General features: G+C 38.9%; 1 protein-coding gene across 1 annotated transcript in view; it reads right to left on the reverse strand.

Moving 5' to 3' along the window:
* Nucleotides 1-18,083, reverse strand: part of AP3D1 (adaptor related protein complex 3 subunit delta 1) — a 152,472-nt gene that overhangs the window by 38,893 nt on the left and 95,496 nt on the right. Inside the window, exons 12-15 of the mRNA XM_069073499.1 lie at nt 17,696-17,841; nt 16,477-16,625; nt 16,152-16,382; nt 14,281-14,512 (exon numbers count right to left, since the gene is read on the reverse strand). Of these exons, the coding sequence (XP_068929600.1) occupies nt 14,281-14,512; nt 16,152-16,382; nt 16,477-16,625; nt 17,696-17,841 (758 nt within the window). The remainder of the gene's footprint in view (nt 1-14,280; nt 14,513-16,151; nt 16,383-16,476; nt 16,626-17,695; nt 17,842-18,083) is intronic.

Here is an 18,083-nt window from a genome sequence, read left to right on the forward strand (position 1 = left end):
AGGAAGGAAGGAAGGAAGGAAGGAAGGAAGGAAGGAAGGAAGGAAGGGAGGAAGGGAGGGAGGGAGGAAGGAAAGAGGGAGGGAGGGAAGGCAGGCAATGACAAAGAACTTCTTGCCAGGATGGTTGCTTGAATGGGTCACAGAATTGTCAGCTCCCAAATACCCAACTCCTGCAAAAGCCTTAAGTTTATATCAAACTGAATAATGATCAAGAAATCCAATAGGAAACTACAAGTGACTTCAGATACCCAAGAACTACACAAAGTTAACTGGAAGCCCAAAGGTAATTTGGTTAAAGGTGCCCCTCCAGCAAAGTACACATCAGTGCAACCAGAGACTGGACACTTATAGCCTGCAAGTCTCTTGGTATGGAGACAAGACTGAAGGGTTTCCCGGAAAAAAGCAATAGGTTTATCAAAAAGTCCCACAGTAGAGACACTGGAAGTCCCAGAACATACTTACACCAGATCAGCTGATACTCAGAGGCTCTAGGATCCTTAATAGTTTGTGCTGAGATGTCATAGAAAAGTGAAGATCCAGAACTCAAAGATTTAAGGGGGAAGGGGGGAGGAGAGGTGATGGAGGGGAGAAAGAACCCTAAACCCAGAAGGTAGAGGCTAGCAAAAGAACTCAGGGGGACCAGGCAAGATCAAGAGAGCTAATCACTTGCAGCAAAAGACAGAGCTTGGCCTGGCCACAAAGTCTCAATTAAGAAACTAAAGCTGGAGGGATGAGTAAATTAAAGAAAATAGCAACTAGTATCAAAAAGTATTGCAAATCTGGAGATCTCTCAAGTGGAAAGTAATTTTGTAAAACTTACAAGCAAAAATTCAATGGAAAAAAGATTTTTTATAAAGACTACATGAAGTACAAGATAAAAAACAAGGCCCTAGGGTGACAGGGGGAGGACACAACAAGATGGCAGACAAACAGGAAGAAGTGCAGTGAGCTCCTCCACCCCTAAATCATCTAAAGAGATCTAGAAAATGTACCAGATGAAACATGATGGGGAAACCCAAGAAACAGCCACAGAGAGTCATTTTTCTATTTCAGGTTGGCACAGGGAGAAAGCAGAGGTCTGTGGACATTAGAGACAGGGGTCTGGCCAGGGACACAGGGCTGTGCAGAGAATTGCAATTCAGGAAACAACACCAAGGCAAAAGGAGGCCCCACATCCATACTAGAGAACCATAACCTCATGGTGGATGCAGAAACAAGTGTCAATGGGTAGCTTTGTTGGTCTAGGGTAGAATGAGGAAATAACTTGCTTGTAGGGGTAGGTAGCATTCTATAGTTGCAGACCCTGGGCTGTGTACTGAAAGAGAAGATCAGAAGTTAGCAGTAGCTTTGTGGCTCAGATCCTAGGAGCACAGCAGGGTCTCAGTTCCGTTTCTAGCTCAGAGTGAAGCCTGCAGAAGAAAAGAGAGGGCAGGATCAGCAGACAAAAAGGAAACCTATAGCTCTCTCACTCTGAACCAACAGACTCACTCAGCTTGTTGAGTTCATCAACAGTCTATTACTACTGCTGCTCAGCCCCAAACCTAGGCTAGAAACATGCAGAACTCAGAAACATAAGGAGGCAATCAGATTTTGCTCTAGATCAGACCACGCTGTGAAAACAGAAAACTTGCAGATCCCTAGTCTGAGCTGTCTGTACCATCCAAAAAGCAACAACAGGGCCAGCCTAGACATTCCCTCCAGAAGTGTCCAGAGCCTGGCCCCAATATCAAGTCCACAGTCAAGAAGCAGGCCGGAAGAATCAACAACAAACAAACCCACCATAAGGAGTTATGATATCATGTTTAGGACGCAAATGCAGAAGAAGAAAATGACTTCAAAACATCTAGAACAAAACCTCAAAGGAAAGCACATCGTGGGCACAAATTAAACTAGAATTCCTGGGAAAGATGAAACTTGAATTTTTAAAAAGGGGTAAAAAATGTTTCTGTCAACGAAATGTGAGTACTGGAGGAAAAAAATTGGGAAAGAAATGAAAACTATGTAAGAAAGAATTAGAATGAGAATTAACAGCTTGGCCAAGAGATATAAAAACTTGCCCAAGCAACAAACTCCCTTGAAAATCAGAATGGACCAAACAGAAGCCAAGGAAACAACAAGAAATTAAAACAAAATTTAAAGTAAAAAAAAAATAGAAGAAATCCCCAAATGAAAACTCCCAGGAATATTACTGCTAATAACCAGTTTCTAAGTTAAAGGAAAAAATACTGCCAAGTAGCTAAAAAGAAAGAGTTCAAGTACCAAGGAGCCACAATAAGGACCACACATCATTTAGCAGTCAAAACTATAAAGGAGCACAGAGCTTGAAATATAATATTCCAAAAGGCAAAGGATATAAAGGCTTACAGTTAAGAAAATCTTACCCAGGGGCGGCCAGGTAGCACAGTAAGAGCACCAGCCCCAGAGTTGGGATGACCTGGGATCGAATCCGGGCTCAGATACTTAGCACCCACTCAGAAACACCTGGCTGTGTAACCCTGAGCAAGTTACTTAACCCCAATTGCTTTAAAAAAGAAAATATTACCCAGAAAACTGAGTATAATCCTACCAGGGAAAAATGTAGCCTTTAATGAAATAAAGGGCTTCAAAGCATTCCTGATATAAAGAACAGAATTAAGTAAAATCTTCGATGTTCTAACATAGGATTTAAGAGAAACATACGAATAAACAATTCCTGAATGTCCTAGCCAAAATCCAGAGCTACCACACTAAAAAGAAATACTTCACATAGCCTGAAAGTAGTTTAAGTAGCAGGGAAACATAATCAGGATCCCACAAGATCTGATGACTTCTACTAAAAATCAAGAGATCTTGTAATACAACATTCCAAAAGTGACCTTATAATCAAGAATAATTTACCCCCTGAAAAGTTAAGTATAATCAAAAGTAGTGAAAAAGATTGACCTTCAATAAAATGAAGGATTTCTAAGCATTTCAGATGTAAAGTATAGGAATCTGAAATGCAGAGGCACGAGTCCAGTGAAATCTAGAAAAGTAAATTTGCTTAAGTAATTGTTAAGAAGCTGTTTGACAATTTAGTGCTAATATTCTAGGTGCATAAGAAAGTAACAACAGAAACAATGTAATGACTAACCATAACTCAAGGTGAAAAAAGCAACCCACTTCCTGACAGAGAAGTGACAGACATAGGGTACAGAGAGATACACATTTTGGGACAATTGAAGATGCTGTGTGAATTTGTTTTGCTTGACTATACTTCTTGTTAAGAAAGTTTCTATCTTTCTCTTTGATTTTTAACTGAAGTGGCAAGGGTAGGTGGGTGATAGCAATAGTGATGCAAAAAAAGAAGGCAAAAAGGCTGCAACATAAAAAAGACCCCAACCCTCAAGAAAATAGAAGGCCAGACGGAAGCAGACAAATAGGAGAGGTTTTAAAGTAACATGTAAAATCTACTCTATACAAGTCTTAAAAATTTTAAGAAAGGAAACTGAAGACAGTAAGATTTTCAGAACTTTTCAAAAGTTATACTGAGAAAAATGAGAGACACAAAGAAAGGCTAAGAGGCTGTTCAAGGCAGATGGTAACAACAATAACAGTGAAGAGAAGGCTGAGTCACTCTTCTTTATTTGCTTCTGTTTTCTTTGCCAAGGAGAACATTATTTGAACTAGAAAGAATTGAACAAAATAACTAAAGGTATGCTGATATACTTACGATAAGATGAATAGTAAGAAAGTACCTAGTCACACTTCATGAGTGCAAGTCAAGTTTAAGTGAACTACATTCCAAGGTATTAAAAGAAGGAAGGGTATGACTAATGAGCTACCATCAGTGTTCTTATACTATAGTGAAGAGGAGATGCACTATAAAAGGTAAATGTTCCCATTTTCAAATAAAAAAGGAAAAAGAATGAAGTTTATAAACTATATAGTCTAATGAGAACGACTAATTCTTGGCAAAATTCTTAAACATTATTAAAGGAACATCTAGATTAAACTGAACAGCTAGGAAAGGAATATTCAAAAAGAACCAATCTAGACTCCTTAAAAACAGGTTATGTGTGGCAGCTAGATGGCACAGTGAATAAAGCACCAGCCCTGGAGTCAGGAGGACCTGAGTTCAAATTTGACCTCAGACAGTTAAAACTTACTAGCCGTGTGACATTGGGCAAGTCACTTAACCCCAATTGCCCTGCCCTCCCCCCACCAAAAAAAGAAGAAAAAGAAAAAAAGAACAGGTTATGCTAGACTAATCTAATTTTTTTTATGATAAGGTTATTAGAAAGATAGATCATCACATGAATGCTCTACACATCTCATTTACCTAAATTTTAGCAAAGTACTTGACAAAGTCTCTTGTGCTCTTTGTGTGGACAAGATGGAGAATGTGAGCTAAAACTCAACAAGGGAGGAGTCATCACCATTTTGAAGTCACTTAAAAGAGTTCATCCAGTAGCACTCCCAGGAATGTGCACTTGGTCTTGTGCTGGATAAAAGGTACAGGTGGCATGCTTACCATATCTACCATCCCCACTGTTCCCTTTCTGGAGGCTTCTACCTTCTCAGCTGCATATGTGACCCAGCAAGGATACCACTTAACTCCTCCTCCTCCCCCTTTCTATCTCCTTTTATGTGCTGTCTTTCTCCAACACAATGTCCCTTGACGGCAAGGACTTTCCTATTTGCTTGGGCTCATATCCCCAGTTTTCAGTACGGTATGTGGCACATACTAAGCACTTAATAAAACTAATAGCATCCTTCTTCCCTCCTTGGTTCTCTCTCCCTCCCCCATACACACACACACACACACACACACACAAAACAAAGTTAGAAAGAACATCTAATATACTTCTTTTTTTTTGCCTTTTGGAGGGCAGTTGGGGTTAAGTAACTTGCCCAAGGTTACACAGCTAGTTTTTTGTGTGGGTGTTAAGTGTCTGAGGCTGGAACCGATCTCGGGTCCTCCTGACTCTGGGGCTGGCGCTTTACTCACTGTGCCACCTAGCTGCCCCCATCTAATATATTTTCTAAAGGAATGAGGTTCCAAAAAAGTCTTGTCAGATTAGAACTTTGGACTGAATCCAGTAAATTGAAATTTAATGGGTATAAATGGTAAATCTTATATCTGGACCAAAAAACAGCTTTGCATATGTATAAGATGGAGGAAGTACGTCTAGATAGCAATTTCTCTGAAAAGTACCTGAGGGCTTCAGCAGGCAACAGGTTTGGAAAAAAGCAACAGTATTTTCAAGGCAATCAAAAAATAAAATCTAAGGCTCCAATGATAGCAGCACTGTGTCCAGGACTAATGCAGTGATGGTGCCACTGCATTCTACTATGGTCAGACAATATCTGCAGCCTTTTGTACAGTTCTGGTGTCACATACTAGGAAGAACATTAATAAGATGTAGGGCAATGAGATATAGCAATGTAATAACTAAAGTAAATGTAGATATGCAATACGAACAATGAGAATAATGAAGGGCCCTCTGGAACATGACATACATAGCTTTGGTGAAGGGGGATTAATTAAGACTTGTTTTGCTTGGCCCCAGGGAGTGCTGAGAATAAGGCTTTATATGGAAGAAAAACTTTCCTAACAACAAAAACTATCCCAAAATAGAATGAGTTGCTGAAAGTTCAAACAAATGGGAGATGGTGGAGTCCTGCTTAGGTAATAGGTTGGTATGAGCTCTCTTTCACCTCTGAGGTTCTGTCCCTTTTACCTTCGTTTGATTAAAGCCCTCATCATTTCTCACCTAAGCTATTCCAATAACCCTCTCCCTGGTTCCCCTGCTTCCACCTCTGCTTCTCTATAATCCAGCCTCTACCAGAGATGACAAAAGTATCTTTCTCAGGTCTCAATATTTTACTCTTCTAGTCTAAATTCAAAGGGCTCCCCGCTGCCTCTCAGATAAAATATATACTCTTCAATTTGACATTTAAAGACCTCCTCAATCTGGCCCCAACATACTTTTCCAAGTTTATTTCATTATACTCCCCTTCACATACAAAAGTCAAGCTAAGCCAACTTATCTGGTATTCCCTAAAACTCAGTCTGTCACCTCTGAGGCCTGAAGCCAAGTACACTGGAATGTACCCTCACCGTGGCCTCTTAGCTTCATTCAAGGCTCATCTCAGCCTCCTACACAAAGCCCTTCCTAATTGTCTTCAACTTCAGTATGTACTATTCCCATCCCTACATTATCTTATATCCACTTATTTTTGTACCTGTTCTAAGAGACCCCGCCCCCTCTACTCCAGAGTCTCACAGCAGAATTCAAGTTCCTTAGTTTTGTTTTGACTTTGCATTCTCTAAAATTCAGCATAGTTTATGAGTCATAGAAAATAAATTTGTGTTAAACTGAACCTAGCACATGGTAGGTGATTTTAAAATGTGTCAAATTGAATTGAATGTTTCTTTAATACCCACAGATAATTTCTTCCACAGCAAGAATGACCAAAGACAAAGACAATTTTGCAAACCAAACAGATGTTAGGAAAAAAGAGGTTAAAAAGCAATTCTTAGAAACTACTGATGGTGGCAGATACAAACACAGAAGAAGACAATGACTCCAAAAAACTTTAAGCAAAAAAAACTCAAAGAAAAACATATCCTGGGCAAAAATTCAACTAGAATTCCTGGAAGAGATGAAGCAAGAATTTTTTTAAAAGGTCTAGAAAACGTTAATAAATTAAATGAGAATCCTTAAGAGAAAAAAAATTTGAAAAGAAATGAGAACTATGGAAGAAAGAACTGGAAAGACAATTAACAGCTTGGCCCAAAAACTATAAAACCTGTCCTAAGCAACAAACTCCCTGAAAATTAGAATGAGCCAAATAGAAGCCAATGACTTCACGGGGCAACAAGAAGTACTGAAACAAAAGTCCAAAGACTGAAAAAATAGATGAAAATGTGAGGCAGATCATAGCAAAAACAATTGACCTGGAAAACAGATTAAGGGGAAAAAAATTTAATAATGGACTATGTGAACACCATGAACAAAATAAGAGCCTAAAAATCATATTTCAAAACTGCCTAGAGCTCTTAGAACCAGAAGGAACCATAGAAATAGAATTCACCATTCACCTCCTAAAAGAAATCCCAAAACGAAAACTTCCAAGAACATCATAGTCAAAACCTAGACCTTTCAGGTCAAAGGAAAAAATACTGCAAGAAGCAGAAAGAATTAATTCAACTACAAAAGATTCACAGTCAGGATCACACATGGTTTTAACAGCCTCTACTATAAAGGAAACTATAAAGAAGAGTTTGGAATACAATATCCCAAAAGGCAAAGAATATTAAGTTCAAGCCAAGAATAACTTACCCAGGGGATACCTATCAATTGGGGAATTCTGGTACATGAATGTAATAGATTACTATTGTGCTATATAAGAAATGAGGAGCAGACAGACTTCATAATAACCTGGAGAGACTTCTATAAACTGATGCTGAGTGAGGAGATGTAATGTAATACCAAGCAAAGGCAACTTCCCAGGTTCAAAATACCAGCATAGGTGCTCTCTATTTTATTCAGTAACAAACCCAGAACAGAGAAGATCGAAACATGACATCATTCCAAATACAGCATTTACTAAGTGTGATTAAATAATCTCCAAGTACTACCCCACCCCAGGACCTTCCAATCATTCAATCAATTACAAAGTCTCTGTTCTAAATACTTCTCCACCCCTAGGCTATACCTTAATTAAGTCCACCACAAAGCCCCTTTTCTCAAATGGAGATTAGTTTCCAAACAGAAGGTCAAAAGTTCCCCACCCCTGGATCACAATTGAATCTACCCCAGAGTTACATCAAGTTTAAACACAGCACTTAATACCCAAATGGAGGTCTTTTCTTCATCTTGACACGAGGCAAGTTCTCAGCAATCTTAGTTCCTGGGGAGACAAGGCTTAGCAAGGCCATAAGATACATTGCCAGTCCCTTCATGAATTTATCCTCTGTCTGTAGAACAGTCCTAGAACCCCTGAACACATTAGCAAAGCCCTCTCCCAGGATTTCTGTAAACATACAACAAGAAAATCCTTCTTCAGGGCTTCTGAACCAACAGAAAGGCTCCCAGACCCCTGCAACAACAGCACTGTCCCTCACCAGTGGACAGTATTCACTCTGTCTGCAGGACAGTCTCCAGACCCCTGCAACAACAGTACTGTCCCTCACCAGTGGACAGTATTCACTCTCTGTCTGCAGGACAGTCGCAGGCCTTCTTAGCGAACAGCCAGGTTCCAGGACTTCTTCAACAAAAGGACAGTCTTTCACCAGTGGACAAATCTGGCAAAATAACATCAAAACAGACAGACAAAGTACCAGCAAAACAGCCATGTCTCCTCAGTCCTTGGCAGCTCAGGGGGCAGGTCTCAAAAGTCCAGGGCAATTCAAAGCGGCCACCAGCAATTCTCTTAGTCTCTCTCTCTCCACGAGGTGCTGCTTCCAAAAAGATCTTCCGCCTCTCTCTAGTGTCTCTCTAAATCTACATCACCAGCTCCTCCCAGTTCAAGACTTTCTTTTCACATCAACAAGCCCATCCCACAGGTGCTAAAACTCTGGGTTTTAGCACAATCAATTTGAAAACCAAGCCAATACAGGGGAATCTTTAATTGCCATTACTATCACAGGAGAGCAGAACCAGGAGAACTTTGTACACAATTACAGACACATCATACATGTGATGACTAACTTTGATAGACTGGGCTCCTCTCAGCAATGTAAGGTTATAAGACAATTCCGAAAGACTCATGATGGAAAAAGACGTCCACATCCAGAGAAAGAGCTATAGAGTCTGAATGTGAATTGAAGCAAACTGCTTGCTCTCTTCCTTTTTCTTGTTTTGTTTCCTCTTTCCCCTTGTTCATTCTATTGGTTATAATCCTTCTTTACAACCTGACTAATGCCTAATGTGAAGGCATTTATAGATCCTATATTTGACTGCAGGAAGCCATGGTGGGGAGGAGGGAGAGGGAGAAAATTTGAAACTCGAGGGATTGTGGAATTGAATCTTGTAAACTGAAAGTAAATAAACAAATTAATTAAATAAAAAAAAAAGAATAACTTACCCAGAAAAACTAAGTATAATCCTACAAAGGAAAAAAATAAATCTTTAATGAAATAGAGGGCTTCCATGCATTCCTGATGGAAAGACCAGGGCTGAGTAGAAATGATGAAGTTCATATACAAGAGTGAGGAGAAACATAAAAGTAAACACAAAAGAATGGGTATAACAGACTAAACAAGGATACACTGCTTACATTCAAATATGATGAGATGATATATATATATATCCTCTCAGAACTCTATCATCAAGTATCATAGAGTCCAAGGAGATAAGGTCTGGAAATGGTTCTTTAATGTCTTAATAATATTAAGAAAAAAATGGAAAGAGAGGGGAATGGAATATATTGGGAGAGGAAAGGAGGGGAGAGAAAGGAAGGTTAGGGGAAATTATCTCATAAAGTGTGCAAGCAGAAATCTATACAAACAAGAAAGTGGCTGACATGAACCTCATTTTCATCAAAAGAAGGAATACACAGACCCATACACATAGAGTTGGGCACAAAAATGCATTTTACTCAGCAGGGAAATAAGAGGGAAAGGGGGGGGGGAGGAGAATTTGAGGGTAGAAGGGAAGGATTTGCCCTAAGCAAAACAAAGATATGTTAAAATACTTATAGCTCTTTGTGAAGTGACAAAGAATGGGAATCTGAGGGGAAGCACAGATTAGGAATTGGATGAAGAAGTTATGGGATATAAATGTGACGCAATATTATCATACTTTTGTCAGTGTAACCGACCAATCATGATTCCAGAGGACTAATGATGAAACATGCTATCCACTTCCAGACAGAGGGGTAAAGGACTCAGAAACAATTTTTTGGACACAGCCAATGAAGAATTTTGTTTTGAATTACTATACATGTTAGTAATAGGCTTTATTTTTCTTGTGTTCTCAGTTAGAGGGAGTGAAGCAGTGGGAAGATGAGAAGGCATATTTTGGCTGATTAAAACAAGTATTTTTGAAAGAGCAAACACTTGCTGATTATGATTACTGAGTTGAAATGAGACATCACTGGGAACATTAAATTAGGAGAAAAAAATTTAAGGTATAATAACCATAGATCTCATAGATTAGCAGAGCTTAAAACATGTAATGTCATAACTGAAAGGTCCTACAGGACAAAGTCTTAAAAGTGGGAGTACTTGAGAATACAGAATCTCAGAACAAGAAGGGACCCTAGAACAAAGAATATCATAGTTTGGAGCTACTGTGGATTCTTGAATATAAGAACTAGAAGCTATCTTAAGAGAGCATTTAGGGATTCTTAACTTTAGGTCCATGAATTTGTTTTTAAAATATTATTTTTGTAACTCTTTCAATGTAATTTATTTCTCTCAGAATCCTGGGTATTTTAATTTATGGATTTAAGAATACTCTAAGAAGGGATCCAAAGGTTTTTATCAGATTGACAAAGGGGTTTGTGACACAAAAATGGTTAAGAATCTCTGAAACAGTCAAACTCCCTCACTTTCTGGAAGAGGCGAGAGAAGAGAAATAAATATATTAATTATAATTAGTATATTTAAATTAATATAATATACTATAATAAATTAATATAATTAAATATGTAAATTAATAAATACAAATAAATATCAGATTTTATTCCTAGGACTTTTACTCAATGTTTTAGGCAAAGTTCTCTGAAAAAAAGGATAAATAGGGCTCTGCATATCTTTTTGGGCATGGATACCAAAACTGTCCCTTTAGTGACCTAGGCTGAGTCACTAGCTTCTCTGGGTCTCAGTTTCCTCTATAAAACTACTCAACTGACTTCTTAGATTTCTTCCAGTTCTAAATCAATGATCCTTTTAGCCCATAAAGAAATGAGACCTAAACAACATCAAGAAAACCACAGGATCATAGGATTTTAGAATTAGAGAGCCTTAGAGATCAACTGGCTGAACCTCTGCTTTTATAGATGAAGAAATGGACTCAAGAAGAAAAGTAATTTCCCTAAGAACATGAGTAGTAAGCAGCCAAGCAGGATTTTAAACTCATGTCTTCTGAATCCATATCAAGTATTCATTCGACTCTTCCAGACCATGCTAAAGCCTGACCACAAGGGAGATATCACAACCTTATCGTACTGGTTTCTGACGTTGCTATAAGGATAAAATGAGATGCCAAAGTGCTTTGGAAAAGTGTCCACTCAGCTCTTTTTTCAAGCTTGGTTCCAGTGCACTCTGTTGCAATGACTATCATGAGATATCGTGAGATTGACTGGACTCAATGGGTTTGGTCACACGGATTACTGGTACCCAGGGCTGCATTCACCTCAGGCACAATGGATGCTATGGCCATAAATGAACCCTACCCTGACTTCAACTCTGTGGGCTGTTATGTTTCAATGTAGATCTCCTAATGATAAGTTCTTGTGAACTACACTGCCAAAGGTGAGAATGAAAAGCTGGTGACACTAAGGTCAAGAATGCAAGATACAGGTGGTTAGGTAGCACAGTGAATATAGAGCACCGGCCCTAGAGTCAGGTGACCTGAGTTCAAATCTGTCCTCAGACATTAATACTTACTAGCTGTGTGACCTCGGGCAAGTCACTTAACCCCAACTGCCCTGCCCTTTCCCCTCCAAAAAGAAAAAAAAAAGAATGCAAGACAAGACAGTTAGTAAGATCTTCTCCACTATGAAAAAGGTTGGGGATTCCTCTGAAGGATCATTAACCTTGTTGGTTCCACTGATGTCCCCAGGCTTGTGAAGGGAATGTACCACAAGAAATATGTTACTTCTCTTAAGATTATCAGTAACCCTTCCTGCACTGCCAACTGCTTATATGACCTAGCCAAGGTCATTCATGGTAACTAAGGGCTGGGAAAGGACTTGTGACCACAAACTACCAGAAAACAGCAGATGGCCCCATTGGCAAGCAATGGCCTGAAGGGTTTGGTGTTGCCAAGGCTTTGGTGAACAAGGCCATGACTGCATAATGAACTTACTACTTCCATTACATCTGTTGTGGAGCTAGATCTGATGAGCGAAGAAATCTGTCAAACATAATGATATCAAGAAAGGGATGTAACAAGGACCTGATGAAGGACATTGTGGGCTACACCAACACTAAGATCTATCCTGTAACTTTAATAGCAATAACCACTCTTCTGCTTTTGATGTAGTTATATAACCCTTAATGACTATTCTGTCAAGCTCATTTCCTGGTGTGATAATTAGTATGGTTATAGTAATTACGTAGTAGATTTTATGATCCATACAGCCTCCGAGGAACAAATAGAAAGACAAAGATCTTTATTTCCAGGCAAAAGACAGAGACCACGAGGGAGACCATATCCTGTATCTATTACCTTACACCGGGAATCTCATACCCCATATACAGTCCTTGCCCTAGGGTATCTATGTAGCAGAGAGTCCTATGTTCTATTTATACTATCAATAAAATTAACACCATATTCAGTAGATAAATTTTTTTAAAAGATAAAAGGTAAGCATCCCTATGCAAATTTTATATATCATCAAAAGGAACATTAATGTTTAAAAAACACTTAAATAAAAAGCTTTTCTACTTAAAAAGGTTTTAAATTTTCCATGAAAATTGAAGTTTTGAGTACAGAGCTTCAAAGTCTCAGAAAATGATCAGAATACTGAACTAGAATTAGGGGAAAGGCAAATGATTAAAATTCAGTCAGCTGGTCTCCCCTTCCATTGAGAGGGCTTACATTAATACATCAATGGTGAAACTGAAAACTGGTAGAATCTTGTTGGACAAAACTCATGGCGTTATGGGAAAGAGCTTGGGTTTTAGAGTCATAGGGGCTGCACTGGGGTCCTAGCATGACTGCTCAGGGTCTATGTGACTTTGGTGGAGCCTGCTTAACTTTTCTGGGCTTTACTTTACTCACTGATTAAAAGTAAACCAAAAGGGATGGCTAGGTGGCGTAGTGAATAAAGCACCAGCCCCGGAGTCAGGAGAACCCAAGTTCGGTTCCAGCCTCAGACACTTAACACCCACACCCACACAAAAAAAGCTGTGTATCCTTGGGCAAGTTACTTAACCCCAATTTACCTCCAAAAGGCAAAAATAGATAGATAGGTAGATACATAGATAGATAGATAGATAGATAGATAGATAGATAGATAGATAGATAGATAAAAGCAAACCAAAAAACCACTCCTACAGGGTTCGACCTGGATGAACTCAACTAGCCCTTCTAGCTCCAGATTTTATGATCTACCTCCCCCCAAGCCATCAAAATAATTACACCCTTTGACAAATCCTATCACTGGAAATAATTTTGTTTTGGGGGTCTAGAGCTGTGATTTCCTCAGTACTGGGGAGCTCCCAATGAGGAAATTCCTTCTACCAAAGTAGACCTACAATTGCCATAGAACTTCAGAGTCTGACAAAGGTACCTGGGGCAAGAAGAGGTTAAGTGCCCAAGGGTTACAGAATGTGTCAGAGATGGGAATGAAACTCTGGTCCTCCTAACACTACAGCTAGTTTTCTATCTACTAACCCATAGTTCCTCTCATTATTGAGAACATATCCAAAGAGTATCACCATGGAAAATGAGCTCTGTTAAACGTATTTATATGTAGATCTAAGTCAGTATAGCAGCATTATTTGTAACTGCAAGGAATAGGAACCAAACTAAATGTCCACTAATTGAGAAACAGATTGATAGCAAATCAATGAAACTGAATATTATAGAGATAGAGACTGGCCCTGTAATTTCACTGGTGTAAGGAGCTTCTGGATGAGGAAACCACCTCTTAGCAATGAAGACTGGCACCTTCTCAACAGATCAAAGTCTCAGAGTTTTCACTAAGGGGTTATGTGACCTACCCAGGGTCACAAAACCAGCATGTGTCAGAGTAAGCCTTGGACCCAGGTCTTCCTGGCATGGAAGCTGGACTTCTACTCACTAACCACGCTACCCTTCAATGGAATATTATAATAAAAACAAAAATTATGAAGATAAATATAGAGAGAGTTGGAAATACATGAACAAAGACAAAGTGAAAACAATACTAGAAGACTGAAGCCATGTCTAAATAATAAGAAAACTACACACAAATGTAAGAATGAACAGAAAATGGAAGGCAAAAGAGAGTAGCTAAAAAGGTTTATAGATCTATTATATGGTATGCAGAAAATATATTTAAGAGCAAATATTTGAAAAATGCATAGGTATTTGGTTTTTTAATTTAAAATTAAATGCAAAGAGAGGGAAAGAGAAAGGGTGCCTCTGGTTCCATTACCCTCTCTTGAACTTCCAGATCAGCACTCTGTACAAACTGAGGAAGCCGGTCAATCATCATCTGGGTGATCTCCTGGGCTGCTTCCTTCTCCTCACTTTGCTCCTTCTGCTGCAAAATTGATGCGTATAACTTCACCATATTCTGCACATATACTGCTTGGATGTGACCTGGTAAAGTGGTGACTTTAGGTCTCAGCATGGCTTCTAGAGTCTGATGAGGCTCCTGAAGGTGTCTGAAAGGACAAAAAAAGAAAAAGTCTGGGATTCAATTCTACTGTTGTAGAGACTTGGTTTTCTTTCTCTATGGTACTTTAATTGCAGAGGACTAGGCACTGCAATGACTCACACTTGTATTAATGGAGGTCTTACAAGCTTTATAAATTGCTATAGGTGAAAACAAAAACCACATGGTGTTCTCCATGTCATGATGAGCCTTTACATACTTGGCTAGTTTGCATGAAAAAGTTTGTGAATGGGACCCCAACCAAAATCTCTCCTGGTTGGTAGGACCTGCTAGAATTTGTGCTTCATGTGACATTGGCTTCCAGAAACCAGTCATCTTCCCATCACAAGGAATCAATCAATTAACAAGTGTCAGGCACTGTGCTAAGTTCTGAGGTTGCAAATACAAAGAATAAAACAATCCCTACTCAAAAGGAGCTTACACTCTAATGGGAGGGAGGGGGTACTGGGGGGGGCGGGGAGAAGTATATATAAATATATGCATGCTATATATGTATGTGCATCTATCTATCTATATCTAAAAAAAATAAAGTTAATAAATACAAATAAAAACAAGTTTGAGAAAGAAAGAACTAGCAGTTGGGGAAATGAGGAAAGGTTTCATGTATAAGATGGTACCTGAGCTGCATCTTAAAGGAAAAGATTCTATGAGGGAGAAAGGTCAAAGTTCAAAGACAGGAGACTGAGCATCATATGTAAAGAAAAGAGAGAAGGTCAGTTTGGCTGGATTTCAGTGTGCAAAGAGTAAAGTCCAATGGTATTAGAAAGATAGGGTGACACCAGGTTGTGCAGAGCTTTAAAAGCTAAACAGAGGAGCTTATATTTGACACTAGAAGCAATAGGAAGCCACTGGAGTTGATTGAGTAGGGGAATCACATGATTAGATCTGTACTTAAGGAAAAATTACTTTGGCAGCAATGTGTGGGAGAGACTCTAGTGGGTAGAGATTTGAAGCAGGGAGAACAATTTAGAAAGCTGGTACAATACTCTGGGTGAGAAATGATGGGAGGAGAAGTGTGTGTGGGGGGAAAGACTGAACTAAAGTGGTAGCTCTGTAAGGGAAGATAAGGGGTGAGATGCAAGAGGTATGTAGAAGGTAGTAAAAGCAAGATCTGGCAGCTGAGGAACTGTTCGGTGAAGGAGGAGAAGAAGCACAGGGTAACACAGTGATTACAAACCTGAAACACTGGAAGGATGGTGGTTCCTTCAAAAAAAATAGGGAAATTTGGGAGACAGAAAGGTTAGAGGGAAAGATAATGAGTTCAGTTTTAGAGAAGCTGAATTTGTGAGATCTATGGGACATCGAGCTGAAATCTCCAATAGGCATTTGGTAATGTGGGACTCAAGTGCATGGGACAGGTCAAGGCTAGATCTATAGAACTGGAGTCATCTGAATAGAGACAAACTCCTGGAAGCTGATAAATTACCAAGAGAGATTACAGAAGGAGGACACTAGCAGGAGATGTGAGTAAAAGGGATGTGGCACTTTAAGATAAGGGGCCAATTCAGAACTTTATATTTGGACTGAGGAAGAAAACTTGCCAAAAGTTATAAGCAAAGCTGAGATTAGAAACCAGAAGTGAGTATTTCCCCTTATAACACTACTTCCCTTTTAAGTTGCTGACTTACTCAGAGAATTCTCCACAGATCCAAGCCGCTGCATAAAGCACCTCACAGATTCCATTCCTTTGGGTGTTACTGGCTATCAAGTGAGCATTGTCCAAAAGCATGGCCATTTGGGAAACAGCAAATTTTCGAATGGCTTTGACTCGGATGGCGACATCCAGCATCTGGGCAGCAATGAGGTGACCATGCCGAGTTCCTTCCAAGCGGGTAAGCTCTACCAGAATGCTTATGTACCTATGGAGGCAGAGGGGACCACCGAGTCTTAAGTTCTCCAACAAGAAATGAGAGGTTTTTGAAAAGTCCAAATAAGAAAAATCAGGAAACTGACCATTCGAAGTTGGTGATATACTGGTAGTTGGCCTGACTACATATGTCAATGATTTTGGTCAGCAGCTCATCTCTGTAAGTTGTCCCTTCTGCTTTGTCCACATGAATCATCAATTTCTTCACAATTTCCATTAAGTTCTTCTTTGATACCTGTGGAAAGAGAATGTCCCAATTGCTAGGATTTCCAATAAAAATCTACTCAGTATTTAGATAACCTGAAAGCATTGAGTTAATTCAAAGTCTTTTTTTTTTTTTTTTACAGCAATCGGGGTTAAGTAACTTGCTCAAGGTTACACGGCCAGTTATTTCTGGTGTGGTGCTGCGTATCTGAGCCCGGATTTGATCCAGGTCATCCCGACACTGGAGCTGGTGCTCTTACTTGCTGAGCCACCTGGCCGCCCCTAAGCAATTGGGGTTAAGTAACTTGCTCAAGGTTACATGGCCAGGTGTTTCTGGGTGGGTGCTGAGTGTCTGAGCCCGGGATTCGATGTCCAGGTCTTCTCAACACTGGAGCCGGTGCTCTTACTCGCTGTGCTACCTGGCCGCCCCAATTTAAATAGTCTTTAATGACCATTCAAGTTATGGGGAAGATTTACCATGTGAAGCCAGCTTTTATGATGTGTTGTGCTTTCACAGAATGATTATTTTTAATGAGCAAAAGATAATTATGACAGAAAAATCTTTAAATTATGTGTTTTGAAAATCTTATTTTTATTGGTATCCTTTGTTTTAGATCACATTTACTTCTGAATATCTCTTTTCCTTTCCCTACACAGTGAGTCATCTTTTTCAACAAAGATTTTAAAAAAGGGGAAAAAGAGTTTTGCACAATTAAACAAAGCAACTATATGAAAAATGCAATGTTTTTGTATTATTTTTCAGTATTTTGAAGACAAAGAAGGTAAAGGTAATGTATTTTGTATGATACGCTATGTTAAAAAGTTTATCTGTGTAATGAAATATGCCTTAATATACAACTCTTCAGAGGTTTACCTGAAGTTTTAGGAAAATTCTTGATTTTTAAAATTATCATTCTTTCTTCAAATAACTTGAAAATATTAAACTCACACAATAAAAACGGAGTACATAAAACATAAGAAATGTCTGACAGGAAAAACCTGGCATGTATTGGACCCACACATTAATAGGTAATATGCTAGCTATAAAAAATTATAGATTAATGTACTCAAGAAAATGAAAAAAAAAAAAGATCTACTTACCATTCCATAAAGAAGATCTAATGCTCTAAGCCGAATAGATTCATCCTTGTCATCTAAACACTGGAGAATGAGATCCTTATGGGACTGAACAGACTTAGGATGAGTTTTCAGGATTTTGGACATAGCAAGCAATCCCAAATACTTTACTATTGAAAAAAAAGCACAAAATAATTTCTGTTATTTTCGTGCACAACTGTACTAGGCACTATGAAGTGGGAATAAAATATAGTCTCTAACTTTCAGAATCTCATAAGCTAAAATAAGCAACTTTGTGCATGGTTATAATCAAGATACATATTGTAAGTAGCAATAACCCACCCAACAAACATTAAGGAGCTTTCAATGTGCAAGGTATCATCATGAGGAGAAACATACAGAAAGAAAAAAT

This window comes from Petaurus breviceps, unplaced genomic scaffold (assembly GCF_028583685.1).
Source record: "Petaurus breviceps papuanus isolate PSGF00001 unplaced genomic scaffold, PetGlider_PUasm1.0 108, whole genome shotgun sequence".
In the NCBI taxonomy this organism is placed as follows: domain Eukaryota; kingdom Metazoa; phylum Chordata; class Mammalia; order Diprotodontia; family Petauridae; genus Petaurus; species Petaurus breviceps.